At 56.6% G+C, this 15385-nt stretch overlaps 3 protein-coding genes across 3 annotated transcripts; 1 reads left to right on the top strand and 2 right to left on the bottom strand.

Moving 5' to 3' along the window:
* The first annotated feature begins 728 nt into the window (after positions 1 to 728).
* Positions 729 to 5212, top strand: Col8a2 (collagen type VIII alpha 2 chain). Its single transcript, XM_038334241.1, has 2 exons — positions 729 to 914; positions 1457 to 5212. Exons 1-2 carry the CDS (start codon positions 734 to 736, stop codon positions 3373 to 3375), a joined length of 2100 nt encoding a protein of 699 aa, XP_038190169.1. The 5' UTR covers positions 729 to 733; the 3' UTR covers positions 3376 to 5212.
* Positions 5213 to 6555: 1343 nt separating this feature from the next.
* On the bottom strand, positions 6556 to 11458 carry Adprs (ADP-ribosylserine hydrolase). Its single transcript, XM_038333833.2, has 6 exons — positions 11215 to 11458; positions 8856 to 8952; positions 8380 to 8587; positions 8115 to 8299; positions 7720 to 7820; positions 6556 to 7266 (listed from the first exon to the last, which is right to left on the bottom strand). The coding sequence occupies exons 1-6, from the start codon at positions 11429 to 11431 to the stop codon at positions 6974 to 6976; spliced, it is 1101 nt and encodes a 366-aa protein (XP_038189761.1). The 5' UTR covers positions 11432 to 11458; the 3' UTR covers positions 6556 to 6973.
* Positions 11459 to 11922: 464 nt separating this feature from the next.
* On the bottom strand, positions 11923 to 14504 carry Tekt2 (tektin 2). Its single transcript, XM_038335171.1, has 9 exons — positions 14349 to 14504; positions 14138 to 14263; positions 13773 to 13978; positions 13212 to 13355; positions 13015 to 13129; positions 12782 to 12889; positions 12530 to 12673; positions 12286 to 12365; positions 11923 to 12136 (listed from the first exon to the last, which is right to left on the bottom strand). The coding sequence occupies exons 1-9, from the start codon at positions 14502 to 14504 to the stop codon at positions 11923 to 11925; spliced, it is 1293 nt and encodes a 430-aa protein (XP_038191099.1).
* Between the last annotated feature and the right edge of the window lie 881 nt (positions 14505 to 15385).

Here is a 15385-nt window from a genome sequence, read left to right as displayed (position 1 = left end):
ATTAAAGGCGTGCGCCACCACCGCCCGGCTTGTAGCACAAATTCTAAATGGCCTTAATAGATGAAACCCGGAGTCAGATAATGGGGGTGAAAGCTGACGGATCAGAGAAGCAGAGCAACCAGCTACTAGAGAGTTCTTACCTCTACCAACGCTCAGACCGAAGGGGCGATCCTGTCTCTATGAATCCTCAGACTGCATCTCCAGAATACATGCTATTTCAAAGAGACCTCAGACTGCATCTGAGCTCCTGTCTCCTCCCATCTTATATTCCTCTCTCCACCCAGCCATAAACCATATCACTTCCTATCTCAACCTCCCTGGTGCTGGGATTACAGGTGTGTGCCACCACCACTAAGCACAGTTTCTCTTTTAGACTGATTCAAGGGTGGCCTTGAACTCACAGAGATCCACCTGCCTCTGTCTCCTGAGTGTTGGGATTAGAGGTGTGTGCCACCACTGCCTGACCTCTAGTGGCTTAGTTCTACACTCTGATCTTCAGGCAAGCTTTATTTGTTAAAACACAAAGTATCACCACACTGGTTCTCCAGAAGGTTCTGTCTGGTTGCGAAGTCTAGTCTGGGGGAGACAGATGCACTCGGAAGAGGTTTATTTTCAGATCCCTGCCTTGGAGATTTGCTTTCTGATAACAACTGAGTTTCTAGTTGAGCCTCTGGTCCTAGAGGCCAGTTTAGTGATGCCTTCTCCTTCTCCCTGCAGCGCATCCACAGAGGCCATGCAGGGGGCTCTGATGACCCTGCCTTCGCTGCTATTGTTGCTGTTGGGGTGTGGGCCAAGAGTGTCCTCTGGTGGCGGAGTCGGGGGCGCAGCAGGCTATGCCCCGGTAAAGTACGTGCAGCCCAGGCAGAAAGGACCAGTGGGACCGCCTTTCCGCGAGGGCAAGGGCCAGTACTTGGGTGAGAGCCTCCCTACTCAGTACCTAAGCCAGATCCCCGGCTCCCTAAGCCCCTCCAGACCCTTGAGACCTTAGCTTTCCAGTGTCCAGCAGAAATCCCGACTCCACTTTTTCATCCTATGGCTGGGGCAGGGCTTCTCAGCCTTAGAGGGCCAGAAGCTGGCTGTGGTAGTCTCCATATGGGGGTGCAGGAAGGTAGGTAACGGAACCGCTTGACTGGTCTGTAAAGCGGGTTCCTGGTGCCACCTGGTGGCCGACCAGAGGTCTTGCCGTCATACATATTCTAAGTTCCTTGGGCAGGGGCTGGCTGGTTAGTTGGGTACAGGGAAGTCCTGGAGGAGGACACCTGCGGCAATCCCCGGGACAGCAACTGGACCCCTTTGGACTTCCTCCACTGTGGAGAGGAGCTCTGGGAGTGGGCTCTCCGAGTCGTGCAAAGCCTCGTTTCCCCCACTGCTCTTCGCACTGCCTGAGGGGAATGGGTAGATGAGGTTCCCAGCTTCCATTGACCAGGCTCTTACTGTCTCCTTCTCTCTCTTTCAGAAATGCCCCTGCCGCTGCTGCCAATGGACTTGAAAGGAGAGCCGGGCCCCCCTGGGAAGCCAGGACCTCGGGGTCCCCCTGGGCCTCCTGGCTTCCCAGGAAAGCCAGGCACAGGAAAACCTGGGCTTCATGGGCAGCCAGGCCCTGCTGGCCCCCCTGGCTTCTCCCGGATGGGCAAGGCTGGTCCCCCAGGGCTCCCTGGCAAGGTTGGACCACCAGGACAGCCAGGCTTGCGGGGAGAGCCAGGGATACGAGGGGACCAGGGCCTCCGGGGACCCCCAGGACCCCCTGGCCTTCCTGGTCCTTCAGGCATTACCGTTCCTGGAAAACCAGGTGCCCAGGGGATGCCAGGGCCTCCAGGATTTAGGGGGGAGCCAGGACCCCAGGGAGAGCCTGGACCCCGAGGTGACAGGGGCTTCAAGGGGGATAATGGGGTAGGCCAGCCAGGGCTTCCTGGGGCCCCTGGGCAGGCAGGTGCCCCTGGGCCCCCTGGGCTACCTGGTCCAGCTGGCTTGGGCAAACCAGGTTTGGATGGGATACCAGGAGCCCCAGGAGACAAAGGTGATTCTGGGCCCCCTGGGGTTCCAGGCTCTAGGGGAGAGCCGGGAGTTATGGGTCCAAAAGGCCCCCCTGGGGTAGATGGTGTGGGAGTACCAGGGGCAGCAGGGATACCAGGGCCACAGGGCCCAGCAGGGGCTAAAGGGGAGCCAGGGCTCCGGGGCCCCCCTGGCTTGATAGGCCCTGTTGGCTATGGGATGCCAGGAAAACCAGGACCTAAGGGAGACAGGGGCCCAGCTGGGGCCCCAGGGCTTTTGGGGGACAGAGGTGAGCCAGGAGAGGATGGGGAGCCAGGAGAGCAGGGTCCACAGGGCCTTGGGGGTCCACCTGGCCTTCCTGGGTCTGCAGGGCTTCCTGGTAGACGTGGGCCCCCTGGACCCAAGGGAGAGGTAGGACCTGGAGGTCCCCCAGGAGTGCCTGGCATTCGGGGTGACCAAGGGCCTAATGGTCTGGCAGGGAAGCCTGGGCTCCCTGGTGAGAGGGGACTTCCTGGGGCTCACGGACCCCCTGGACCAACTGGGCCCAAGGGTGAGCCAGGTTTTACAGGTCGTCCTGGAGGGCCAGGGGTGGCAGGAGCCCTCGGACAGAAAGGTGACTTGGGGCTTCCTGGGCAGCCTGGCTTGAGGGGCCCCTCTGGAATCCCAGGACTGCAGGGCCCAGCTGGCCCTATTGGGCCTCAGGGTCTGCCAGGTCTAAAGGGTGAACCAGGCCTTCCAGGGCCTCCAGGAGAGGGAAAAGTGGGGGAACCTGGCACTGCTGGGCCCACAGGACCCCCTGGAGTCCCTGGCTCCCCAGGACTCACAGGTCCTCCTGGGCCCCCTGGGCCTCCTGGCCCTCCTGGTGCTCCTGGGGCCTTTGACGAGACTGGTATTGCAGGCTTGCATCTGCCCAACGGTGGAGTGGAGGGGGCTGTACTGGGCAAGGGGGGAAAGCCACAGTTTGGGCTGGGGGAGCTGTCAGCACACGCTACTCCGGCCTTCACCGCTCTGCTCACCTCCCCCTTCCCTGCCTCAGGCATGCCAGTTAGGTTTGACCGGACTCTCTACAATGGTCACAGCGGCTACAACCCAGCTACTGGTATCTTCACCTGCCCTGTGGGAGGCGTCTATTACTTTGCTTACCATGTGCATGTCAAGGGCACCAATGTGTGGGTGGCCCTGTACAAGAACAACGTGCCGGCCACCTACACCTACGACGAATACAAGAAGGGCTATTTGGACCAGGCGTCTGGAGGGGCTGTGCTCCAGCTACGGCCCAACGACCAGGTGTGGGTGCAGATGCCCTCAGACCAGGCCAACGGCCTCTACTCCACTGAGTACATCCACTCCTCCTTCTCAGGATTCTTGCTCTGTCCCACATAACCCGTGGGGGGCCCTGCTGCCCTGGCCTCCTCCTCTTTAGCGATAGAGAGACCTTTCCAGTTCTAGAGATGGCCATTTGAAGAAAACAACCAACAGCTGAACAGAGGCGGCGGTGGCCTTGGCCCGAGGAGACTGACCTGTTTTCCCCATGTGTAGGCCGAAGTGGGTTCTAGAAGAGGTTGGCCTAATTTCCTTTCCCTCTGTGCACTGTGGGGGTTGTACCCTGTTCTGGACCTGCCTGGTCTGCAGGCAGCACCCTGGAGCACTCAGTCCGGCCCCCTCGTGAGCCCTGGAAGCTGCTGGGAGAGATGATTTTTCCTGTTGGCATTAGACGCATGGAACGGGCCAGGGGTGATGCCTGTGTTCACTGGGCCTCTTCCAGCTAGCTCCCCAGAGGCTTCCAGCATATGACATTAGGTTCCCTGAAGTCTTTGTTTCCTTTTGGGGGAAAGGAAGAAGGGAATGGGGGACCTGGAGGCAGTCAGTTTGACTAGACCCCCAGAATGATCCTGGTGGGGACAGTTGTGTGGCCCCTAAAAGACTCCAGAAGCAACCGTCTGGAGAGGCCTGTGAGAGGACGGGCATGGATCTGAGGCAGTCTGGTAGCTCTTCTGTTTCCCTGGCTATCCCCATTGCTGCTGGCTCTTTAATGTGAGGGTGGACAGCCCTGGGCTGAGATGGAACTCTGTGTAGTATCCCTGCGATTACAGAGCCAACCAGGACAAGTGATCAGCAGACATAAGTGCCCCTCCCTCTTTCCTCTCACCTGCTGCGGGTAGGCTAATTTTCTCATCATCAGACCGGTCGTTAGGGGACCCTTGCCAACCCCAAACCAAGTGTCTTCAAGAGCGCCTGTCTCTGGCCCTCTGTACAGAGGCACACAAGCTTGTGGGTGAGGACTTCTGTTCCTCCTTAGTAAGAACTATGCTGTGGATATTTAGTGTCTGCCGGAGGGGCTCATCTGTGGGCACTTCCTTCTCTCCGCCCTCTGCTTCCAATTTCCTGTTCTAAGCAGGGTAGGGCTCAAGAGGCTGAGGCTCTGAAAGAAAGGATGCCAGCAGGCCCCACTGGAATGAGCTGGCTTTGGAGGCTTCCACCACCCTCCCTAATCACAATGCTCCTGCAGGGAAACAGGCCGGCTTGCTTCCTAGCTCCTTGGCCCCCAATTCAGGCTGGGGTCAATGCTGGGGGCAGGGATGGCCGATACTCTTACCTGTGTAAGGATGGCTGCTTTCTCCCTGGTCTATGACCTTCCTCAGTTCTCACCTAGTCAGCCTGCATCACTGTACCGAGTGTGAATCTGGGACTCTCAAGAGGCAACCCATCTTGTGCTCCAGTTTGGGCCCATTTAGCTGCGCCTCCCCATGGGGCTGAGGGCTGAGGGCCCAGCCTCCTCCCCTGCAAAGCAGCCTAGTTAACTGCTTACTTCAGCTCCCAGAGGGGGAGCCTGCCTGTGCCAGCAAGAAAAAGCTCTGCCCAGGGCTCAGTATGCTTTTCTGCCCAAGAGAACCAATTAGTGAGTCAGAGCATCCCTGCTGGGCCTTTTGTTCAGCCTCCTCCTTCCTGGGGTCAAAGCCACTAATCTGATGTGTTAGGGATGAGTTCTGATGGGCAGCGGTTAGTCGACTCTGAGGGAGCCCTGGGGACTGAGTAGGGTACCTGGGAGCCCCAAAAGTTATATCAGTGCCGAGTTGCCGGGCTCTACCCTGAAGCCTTTAGGGAAGGGTTGGCGATTTTGCAGTGTTGGTGGATGGGAGCTGTAGGTGTCACTGAGCAATTCTGACAAACAGTGTCAGGCTTTAACATGACGACTACACTTACTTTGTGCATTTTTGTATTCTGGCTTTTTTTTTTTTAATTTAGGTGTTTCCACTTGTGATTTCATTTCTAACCTGGTGGTAGGAAGTTTCTCTCTACGTATCATTAGCCCCATGTCAGGTTCAGGGAAAACGCACTGGGGAATCAGGAAAATGGGATTTCTCTCTGAAAACTGCAGTACTGACTGTATGGACCGTCCCCAATAAAACCTGTTGTAGAAACACTGCTGTGATACTGACCTCAGTCCAGAGATGCCTCACGGTGTCCAGGCACTTCCCTGGCCTCTTGAGGAGTGCACCCTTCCTTACAGCGTCCCGTGCAGGCTCCCGAGGCTCCCCTGCTGCCTCAGCACCACCTGGCAAACTTGGAGGCTTTCTATGAATCCAAAGAAAGGCAGTGGCTGGAGCCGGATTGAAGTTCACTGGAACATTCCGGCAAGCTCTTGGGAGCAGTGGAGCATGACGATTGGCTCAGGATCCCAAGGGCCAAGTTACAACATCTGATACAAATTATGAATGAAGCTGTGGCTCTCTGGTCCTAAGGACGGGGTAGGGGGGGGGGCTGTCCTGAGCAGAAACCACCTGTCCATGGCTTGCCAGGCACAGTAGCAGCATGTCCTTGGCTCAGGGGACCTAGGACAGCAGACCTGATAAAAAGCCATGCCCTGTTACTGGCCTACGCTGATGGAAGCCACCCGTTTCATGTTTCATGTTCCTGAAGCCTCAGGCCAACCCCTGAGCTAGCTGCGCATGCTTGTCCCTTCACTGAACCTGCGAGGATGCTCAGAGATCATACTCATGGTTTGTGGGAAGGTGTCTTTTCAACTCTCCATTTTTTTCCAAGACAGAGTCAACTTTGTAGCTCTGGCTGTCCTAGAACTCACAGAGATCTGCTTGCCTCTGCCTCCCCAGTGCTGGGATTAAAGGCGTGCGCCACTATTCCTACCATCAATTGTCCTTTTTAACAAATAGTATAAAAAACTTCCTTGCAAACCAAGGCCTTCAGCCTGGGCCCCAAGACACAGGAAGCATACATCACAGTTCACTGGGATACCTGGGGTGACACCCACTCCCATCAGAGGTGGGTGCTCTGTACCACTCTACAGGGCAGCCAGGACAGAACTATCGGCTCGTTTCTATCAAATCTCAAGCAAGGCATTTGCTCAGATGCCTTGACAGCAGTGTATGACCTCCAATAAGAAAAGTCACTGATCAGGCCCACTCTGTCCTCCCTGGTTGGAAGGAGAAGATTGCCCCACAACACAGCAGCTACCGCCTTGGGGTCCCAGCACTAGAAGAGTAGCAGGCAGGGAGTCACTACTTAAGACAGTCCACCAGTAGAAACACGCAGGAAATGCTGGGATTTACAAAAAAACATTTATTGCTGTGACTCCCACCAGAGGCTGTCGAGGAGCCCCATTCCAGAGAGGGGCCAGGCCAGGTCGGCAATGGATGGCTGGATGCAGACGCCAGTCTCAAGAGCCACACAACCTGCTGGGCTCTGTCCTGTCACAGTGGTTAAAACTCAACAGGGAGATATGGTGTCCCACAGGTCATGTCCACCTTCTCAAGTCCATGTCCTAGATGGAAAAGACTACAAATGCCCCTTCAGCTTCAAGGAGGCACCAGTTCCTCACTGTCCCACAGACTCCAGTCCCAAGCGCACCCTCAGGCTGCCTTTAGGAATGCTGGGTCAGCAGAGCCAGCTTAAGGGGATTCTGGTTGCAACCTGAGTTGTCCTTGGTCCCGATGGGCCTGACAAGGCTGCTGAGGTTGTGTCCTCACAGAGTCTCTTGGAAGACCCGATGCAGGCTCCGGGCCAGGACGTCTGTCTCCTCGTAGCCCTCACAGCTTTGCTGCCAGCTCTCTGGCACCTGCTCCATCCCATAGTAAGCGCCAGCAATGGCCCCAGCCATGGTGGCTATGGTGTCTGTGTCGCCACCCAGTGAGATGGAGTAGATGAGCGTCCTCTGCAGGCTGTTGAAGGTGGAGGGGATCTCAGGATCAGGCTCCATGCAGCGCAGGAAGCAGTAGATGGCGGTGGGCACAGACTCAAAGGCAGCAATGCCATTCCCTGTGGGAAAGCCAGAGAATAGGAACCTGACCTCCCTCCCTGCCACAGGCATCCTGCCGTTGCCAAGAGCCAGCTCTCCCAGCTCTGTGCAAGGCCATGCCTGAGACCTCAGGCTCTATAGTCAGACCATGGGGCCACCATACCTGCTGGTGGCCAGGCCAGGTCCCAGTAAGGCCTGTCCTTGGCTGTGATTCCTGCTCTCTCCCAGGGCTACTGAGATGTGAGTCACTGTGAAACACTCTGCGGTGCCCAGGGCACAGGCACCAGGTAAATTAACATCCATAATCACACTGGTAGACAAACCGACAACTAGCTGCCGTTTCTGGGGATACTGATCCTTAAGGCTGCGGCACCATGCGCACAGCCCTGCCAGGGGCCCTACAAAGCACTCTAGCTGTCCCAGCGGCCCTCTCTGAGGACAGCTGGGGAATACATCAGTCAGGGTCAACCCACCTAGCTCAGACACCACTTCCTCTCGGCTCACCACGTCCTGGTCCAGCAGCTCTCCAACCTTCTTCAGCCTGCTGGAGTAAGGACGCTCCTCCATACCCAACCTGGGGTTTGGGAAACGATTTCAGAGGTCAGAGTGAGCAGGCAGAGACACAGGTAGGGGAAGGGACTCTTAAGAGGAATGGGGACATCAGGTCCCACCTAGTGCTGGGAGAGGACTAGAAAGGTTTAGTTCTCTGGGACACCGAGGGCCATGAATCCACTGAGACAAAGGGCCTCTTCCTACCACTCCATACAGTTGCCAGTAAGACAGGAAGACCTGGCTTTGCGGCAGTGCCAACCCCCACCCCTGACCTGCACACTCTGACTTCCCTCAGCCCAGCTCCAGCCATACTCACTCCTTGGCATCCAGGACTGACTGGGCATCACCTTCCAGCTCCTCCATGTGGCCCAGAAGCTGCTCGAGGAAGTGCTCACTGGATGTAACACCCTGCAGAGCTAGGTGCACAGCCAGGGCCTGCAGGATGGCACCGTTGTAACCCAGGGAGGAGGCATGGGTCAGCTGGGCTGAGAGCCGGGCAAACTGTGGAGAGGATGAGCCACTGTCACATGTCTCTACAGATCAGTCGGGAAAGGAGCATCTGTGACCCACCTGCCCAGTACCTTCTGTATGTCTTCGATATTGTTGTAGGCCAGTGGGATGCCTGCCACCCGCATGGCACCTCCATTACCATAGGAGCCCTTTCCATTGAACTGGGCCCGGGCAGGCTCATAGACATCACGGCACTTGGGGCTCAGGAGCTTCTTGAAGACAGTGATGACTCCAGCCCCATACCCTCTGTCAGGGTCCTTCTTGTATTCTTGGGCAAACCTGGCAAAGAGAAAGAAGGCAGACGGAGAGTTTCAAAGATGTCTCCCGTGGCTACAAGAAAGGGCTGCACCGGGCTGAAAGGGGAGGTGCGAAGTGCCTAGGCTGCCTGTACTAACTGTGCTGTCACTTTCAGCTCGGGGAGCTGGTGTCAGCCTTGAGAAGGGGCCCTGCTGAGGGCAGGCTGCTGGGTATGCCCAGGCATAGGTCCTCTCTCGAGGGGTGCAGCACCACTGCCTGCCTGGCCTCACGCCAGGCTCACATCCCTCACCTGTGAGCCATGTCCACCTCGTCGAAGGCCTCCTTGGCCAGTAGGGACTGCACCAGCGCCCTGGCCATGGCGGTGTCGTCTGTGTAGTACAATGTTTCTGCAGGAAGAGGGAGGTAGGGTTAGAGCGTCCCAAAGGGCTCTGGGGGAATGCCCAACAGCTGACCTCTTACCCCTTCCTCCTGCCAGCTATGCATTCTTCAGACTTTAGCCTTGGGATTTGCAACAACTGGCTACTCCACAACAGTCATGACATCCTGCTGATTTCTTCCACTCCCTTCTTCCTTCACTGCTAATTATCTCAATATGGCCCACGTGGGCTCTCCTGCTTCCCACCTCCAACGCTGACACAAATTCTTCAGTAAGAAGAGGTTGCCTTCTTCCCTTCATTCTCCTGATCAAACAGCTGCCCACTGCCTTCAGGAAGAGGTCTCAGTTCACGGGCTTGGTATCCACACATTCCCAGTGTGGCATCCTCCTTCCTCACCATTTTCCACCTCACGGACTCCCTTGTACAAGCACTTGGGTCAAGTCCTTCCAGCCAGGGTTGCTCCCTACCCACCTCATCTCCTTTTCCCCTAGCTGCAGGTTTTCTGACATCCCCCCTTTTTAAATTGATTTGTATGGGTATTTTTGCCTTCATGCAAGTCTGTGCACTACATGTATGCCTGGTGCCCAGAGAGGCCAGAAGAGGATATCAGATCCCTTGAGCCTGGAGTTAACAGATGGTTGTGGGCTGCCATGTGGAAGCTGGGAATTGAACCTGGGTCCTCTAGAACAGCCAGTGTTCTTAGCTGCCGAACCATCTCTGCTGTCCCTTTTGTTTTGTATTTGAGACAGGGTCTCACTGCGTAGTACTGTCTGGCCTAGAATAGACAGATTCCTGTCTCTTCCTCATAAGTACTGGGATTACAGGTATACGACACCATACTCAGGTTCTCGTACTTCTAACATGTCAGACTCAAAGAGGCTACTAACCTGCTAGGGACAGTGATGTGGCCTCACTTAAGAGAAGACTGGTAACAGAGAACAGACTCTCCTAATAAGTGCCTCCTCGATTCCTAAAATAGCCAGTCCACTCCTTCCATGTAGCCCAAACTCCATTTTCCTTCTTTTTTGACGGATCCTACAACTTAGCTTCATAACAGTAACTGCATTCCTAGTCTCCCTCAGCCTGGCCGAAGGTAAAGCCCACCTCAGTCCACGGAGGTAAGAGGTTGCTCTTTTCCCAAGTCTCTCATCCTCAATCACACACCCTTCATTTGCTCACTGTGCCCTGATCTTCTTGGGGGGGGGGGCACACCTTTCTTCAGTCCCAGCCCAGGAGACCGACCTCTGCCTAACCACATGGTAACTATCAGCCACGCATCTCTTATTGCCATTCGCTTATTTAGGGCCAGCCCCCCCCCCTGCCCCCGAGTCAGGTTGCAGCTTTTGTAGGTACTGTAGCAAAAGGAGAACCTCTACTACAGGGCTAAGGGGGCCACATGGGGAGAAAGGGCTGTCAGCGTGTCATCCCCCAAAGGCAATCTCAAGGCAGAGAGGAACAAACCAGGCCTTTAGGAGATGGGCTGAGTTCCTGTACCTGAGCCTGACCCGAGGCCAGAACCTCCTTCGGATTCCTCAGTTGTGTGAGCTCTTTTCAGTCAGTCCTTAAGTTGGGTTTTCTGCAGCCACAGAGTTCCAACTACCACTCAACCTAAAGCACGGCTTTTTTTTTTTTTTTTTTAAATCTTTCCAAACTACAATGAAATAAAAATAGTTGTCTTTGCCTCATCTCTGCTTCCTTTAACACCCGTCTTCCATGTTCTCCTCGACACACTCGACATGGCTTTCTGGGACCAAGACTACCAGTAGCACTTTTTTGAAGCACACCAGTGCCTCCATCCTGAAATTCTTCCCTCTGGTTCTGTTGACTGTCTTCCTGCCTCTCCTTCCTCCATCTCTAAACGCCCTCTGACTTAAGGTGTCCTCTGGGGATCGGACGACAGCCCGCTTTGACTGTTCTCCACACGCTCCAAGAAGAACCGAGCCCTCTGCTGACATATGGACCGCGGAGCTGGAGGACGAGCTGCCTACGCAAGCCCTGGGAAGGGACCTATCTTCACAGGCTGGGGACAGTGCCCGCCGACGCCCACATCGGGCCAGCAGCTTGAGAAAGCTGGCCACCACCGAACCGGACCAGTGGGCTCTGGCTCACGCTAAGATTTTAGGCGAGGCCTGCGCTCTGACAGGGGACACAGCGGGAGACCTAAGGGAGAGCTGGGGAGAACCGATCGGGTCACAGGGGTCTTCACACTCGGGACTTAGCCGCACGACCCTCGCCCAGGGGTGGGGAGCCGGCGGGTGGCGCCCCGCCCACCTGTCCGCGCGCTGCCCGGCGTGCCCGGGTCCGGCTCCAGGCTCTGCACGTGACGCAGGACTGACGTCAGGCTGACGGTATCGTGGGCCTCGTAGACAGCGCCCACACAGTCTCCCAGCAGCGCGCCAGCCAGGCAGCCTCGGAAGCGCGAGAGAGAGCGGGCCGCACCGGCCCCGCCGCCTCCCGCCGCCGTCATCACCACCGCCGCCACCGCCATCCGCGCACGGGCTAGGCGCCACTTCCGGCGCCGACGCTGCCGTCTCCGCGGTCATCCCGCCCCCCGCATCCCCACAGCGCCCCCTTGTGACCCGGAGTCTCAGCGTGCGTCCCAGCCTACAGCGCCACCCAGCGGCTTGGCGCCGCAGCGCCCCGCAGCGCCCCGCAGTCTCCGCAGGCTTCTCTCCGGCGACCCTCCCATTTGTAAATGGCGACACAAATCAAACCTACCGCCCCCTGAAGTGTCGCGGAGGTCCCTTTGAAAAGAACCTGAACAAGAATGTTGCCTACTCCAGAGTTGTCGTTTTGGACTTTTGACCCCTTTGAAGCCTAGGCCACTCCATCACCCAAATGGAGCGTCTCTTTCCCTCTCTACCAGCCACCTTCATGGGAATCAGAGAAAAGCCTGGCCTGAGAAATTCCATCTTTATTAGATTCACTGCTCCCTCCTCCTTTCCCACCCAACCTTCCCTCCTCCCGCAGCCACCAAGGCTAGGCTAGCTCCAGCTGGCAAGTTTTGAGTGGACTCAGTATACGGTTTGTCGTGCGCGTGAAGGTGTCCACCTGGGGCACAAATTTCTCAGCCGGCACCGTCAGCTTGCGTCGGGTGTCCATACACTTGGTGTCCAACAGCATGGAGTTGGCCTTGCACGCAATGTCAGCCTGCAGCCGGGCCAGGTGCTTGAATAAGGCATCCAGAGCATCCCTGTAGAGGAGGCGTCGAGAGCTCACAGCCCTGCATGAGGCTTCGAGGGTCAGATCATTTCACCAGCTTAAAGCACAGGGACCCGCAGGCAGTAAGGTCCCATGGTTGGGCAGTGTCTCTCACCCTTCCTCCCCTCTCTCTAAACCTACTGTGTCTGGGCCAGCTTCTGCTTCAAGGCACTAATGGTTGCCTCCAGCTGGTGGACTTCATCAATGAGACCATCCTGTGGCTGGAGGCAGAAGGGTAGGATGGGATTCGCAGTTCGGCCACACTGCCCTTCAGCTGGCCCTGGCTGCCCTGGGCCACAACGCTTGCTCCCCCAGGAACCTGGGCAAGGATAACACTGAGGATTCCTTAGCAGAGGAGGGCGGTCCCCACTGGGGACCCTCGTACCTGGTCCCGGCAGAGTTCCACATTGGACCGGAAGTTCCTGGACTCCAGCCGGGTGTGTGCGAGTTTTAAGTTCATCATCTTTCTGCGGAGGTCGTCCTCCAGGCGCCGAATATCTGCCTGCAGCTCGGCTATCTCCTCTAAGGTCTGTGGCAGACATACTGTTCTCCACCAGCAAGACGCACCCTGGGGCCCGAGCAGGGCACCTCGTGTTTTGCCTCACAGCAGGGGAGGGAGGGACAGGGCGAGACTCACGTTTTTCTCTTGCCACTTGAGCTCACTGTACACACTCTCCATCTCCCGGAGCCGCTTCCTGAAGGCAAATTCTGTTGCAACCTTCTGAGCTTCAAGTTCATTGTTGGTCTGTGTGACAAGAAGGGGCCAGGCAAGAAGAGGGTCATGGCCGCGTGAGGCTCCTGTTTAAGTCGGGAAGGGCTGACATATGGTCAGTGGGGAAGGAAACATAAAGGTCAGTTTGTCTCAGTCACCTGAGCAATAGTTAGGGCAATGGCTTCCCTCAACTCTATGGCTGCTTTCATTTCGGCCTCTGCGTGGTCCTTGTTGAACCTACTGAAGTCATCCCATTGCTGAAGCGTGGTGGCGCTGTGGAGGAGAGGAAACAGTGGGGTTGCAGGGTGTGACCTCCAAGGGACAGAGGAAGGGCTGACTGAAATACTCCTCTTACTCTTTGGGGACTCGTGTGGGGTTAACCTTCAGAGAGATGTTTGGGGAAGTGAGGTTGAGAGAGAGGCAGCCCCTGTCGATATCCAGTGTCTCCATTTTGTCCCGGTGGTCAGAATTAAGCTGCTGCCGGACTTCCTGCAGGAGGCTGGGGAAGAAAACTGTATTGGAGCCATCCCCCGGCGTTCCGGGATGCAGCCTGTTATGAAGATACAGTGTGTGTGTGGTGTATGACCATGCAGGTGCTGCTGAATCCGAGACAGCAGCACAGCCTCAGACACAGACGACACAGACACAGAGCCCGGGTGTGTGGCTTCACACATGTGCACACACACTTACGATCAGGTGCTGAGGGCAGTGGCAGGTGCTTTCAGCTACAGAACAATGGCTGCCTAGAGCAGGATCCTAACAAGGAGTGGGCACCGGGAAGCAGGCTGTAAATGAGCCGTGGCTTCTACCAGAAGCCTGGGAGGGACAGAAAGCATCATCCAGCCAGCTGTTTCTCTGCCCACAAAACCCGTGATGCCTCGAATGCCTGCGTGTGCTCAGGCCTTCTCTGTCTCACCACAGCTGCTGGAAGGCCTGGGTGGTCCTCTGCTGCAGAGCCTTCTTGGTGGCTTCAATGACTTCCACCTCTTTCAGCAGCTCTTCTTCCACCGGGTCCTTCACGACATCGATGTCTCGCCGGCTCTCCCGCAGGGTCAGGCACTCGATGGCCACATCCAGAGGCAGGTTCTTGGCCTGCAGGTTTTCCTCTGCAGACTCTTTCATCTAGAAAGGAAGGGCACAGGGGCTGGTGGGGCGATGCACTGTGAGATTGCTGCGATCCTCACTTTGGCAGAGGGGAGCATAGCTTCCCAGATCTGGAAGTGGGATAGGAGGGGCAGGCCATTGCATCAGAGCCCGCTGGTACCCGGCCCGGATCCCTGCCTGTGTCAACGTGTCGATCTCAGCGTCTAAATTTGTCAGACACTTGTCCAGCATCTCCTTCCACCGGTTGACCGTATCGATCCTGTCTGCCAGGCGAACCCTATTGTCGTGTTCATCCCATACAGTCTGGAAGAAATGGAACCAAATAAAACTAGTGTCTGTGGTTGAGGGCCCTCCCATGGCCCATGGGGCGGCTGAGCGGCCCCCCAACCTGGTTGTTGGTCTCATTGCGAAGGATCCTGGCCTCCTGGCGGATCTGGTGGGAAGCATCCCGCTGCCTCTCCGCATTGGTGGACAACAGGTAGCTATTGGTGCGCCAGTCCGAGAGCTGGTAGCGCTGGCTGGGCTTGACGCTGAGTGTAGCCATGGCTAAGGAGCCAAGGGTCTGAGACCCTTAGGCCTGTTCCAGACCACCACCTGCAGAAGAAAAGAGAGGTGGCTTTCTGAACCCCAATCCTGTGCTCTTGGCTCTAAGACCTTTTCCGCAGAGCCTGTTGGGAAGGGCTCCAACTCGGTCCCCAGCTCAATTTCCTGGGAGTAATTAGCAATCAGCTATATTTCCTAGTGGTCCATCTTCAGGCACAAAGCCCTGCAGATCCAGGGGCGTGGAAAGGAAAGAAGAGAGCCCGTGGTGTGTGTGTGTGTGTGTGTGTGTGTGTGTGTGTGTGTGTGTAAGAGGCACCAAATGCCTAGTGAAGGGATGGCAGGGACCATACCCCTTAATCCTGTTTCCACCCCTACTTCCAACAATCAACTCTTTCCTAGGCTGTGGGCCAGGCCCACGGGGGATCTGGGAGAAGAAGCGTTGTTTCCCTTCCAAGGTGGTATGACTGGGCTGGAGCACCCAGGCTGGAAACAGCTACCTGGCCTCCGGGTCGCTTGCCCCGCCCTGGTAGAGAGGAGGAGCAGGCTGGCCGCTCCGTAGGAGGAGCTGGGATCAGAGTCTTGAACTCAGCAGGACTCTCTGCTTGCACAGGCTCCGCCTTTGGGGTTTCTATCTATACACCGGCTAGAGGTCTGAGTTAGGAGGGCGGCCACAGGATACTTTCACCGTCCTTATCCTCTTACCTGGTCTCCCCGCTCTCCTTCGACCTCGGTGCCTCACTCAGTCTGGGAACGTCTGTTGTTTGCGTCTCTGGTTGCCTAGCAACCGCCCCCCTCCTCGCGTAGTCACCTGCGTCCCCGCGCTGAATCACCTGAGCTCCAGCTGCGAATTTAGGAACTAGACATTTTAGTTTGAACAACGGT

This window comes from Arvicola amphibius, chromosome 6 (assembly GCF_903992535.2).
Source record: "Arvicola amphibius chromosome 6, mArvAmp1.2, whole genome shotgun sequence".
Lineage (NCBI taxonomy): Eukaryota > Metazoa > Chordata > Mammalia > Rodentia > Cricetidae > Arvicola > Arvicola amphibius.
The sequence above is the reverse complement of the archived record's forward strand: the minus strand, read 5'-3'. Positions and strand labels throughout refer to the sequence as shown.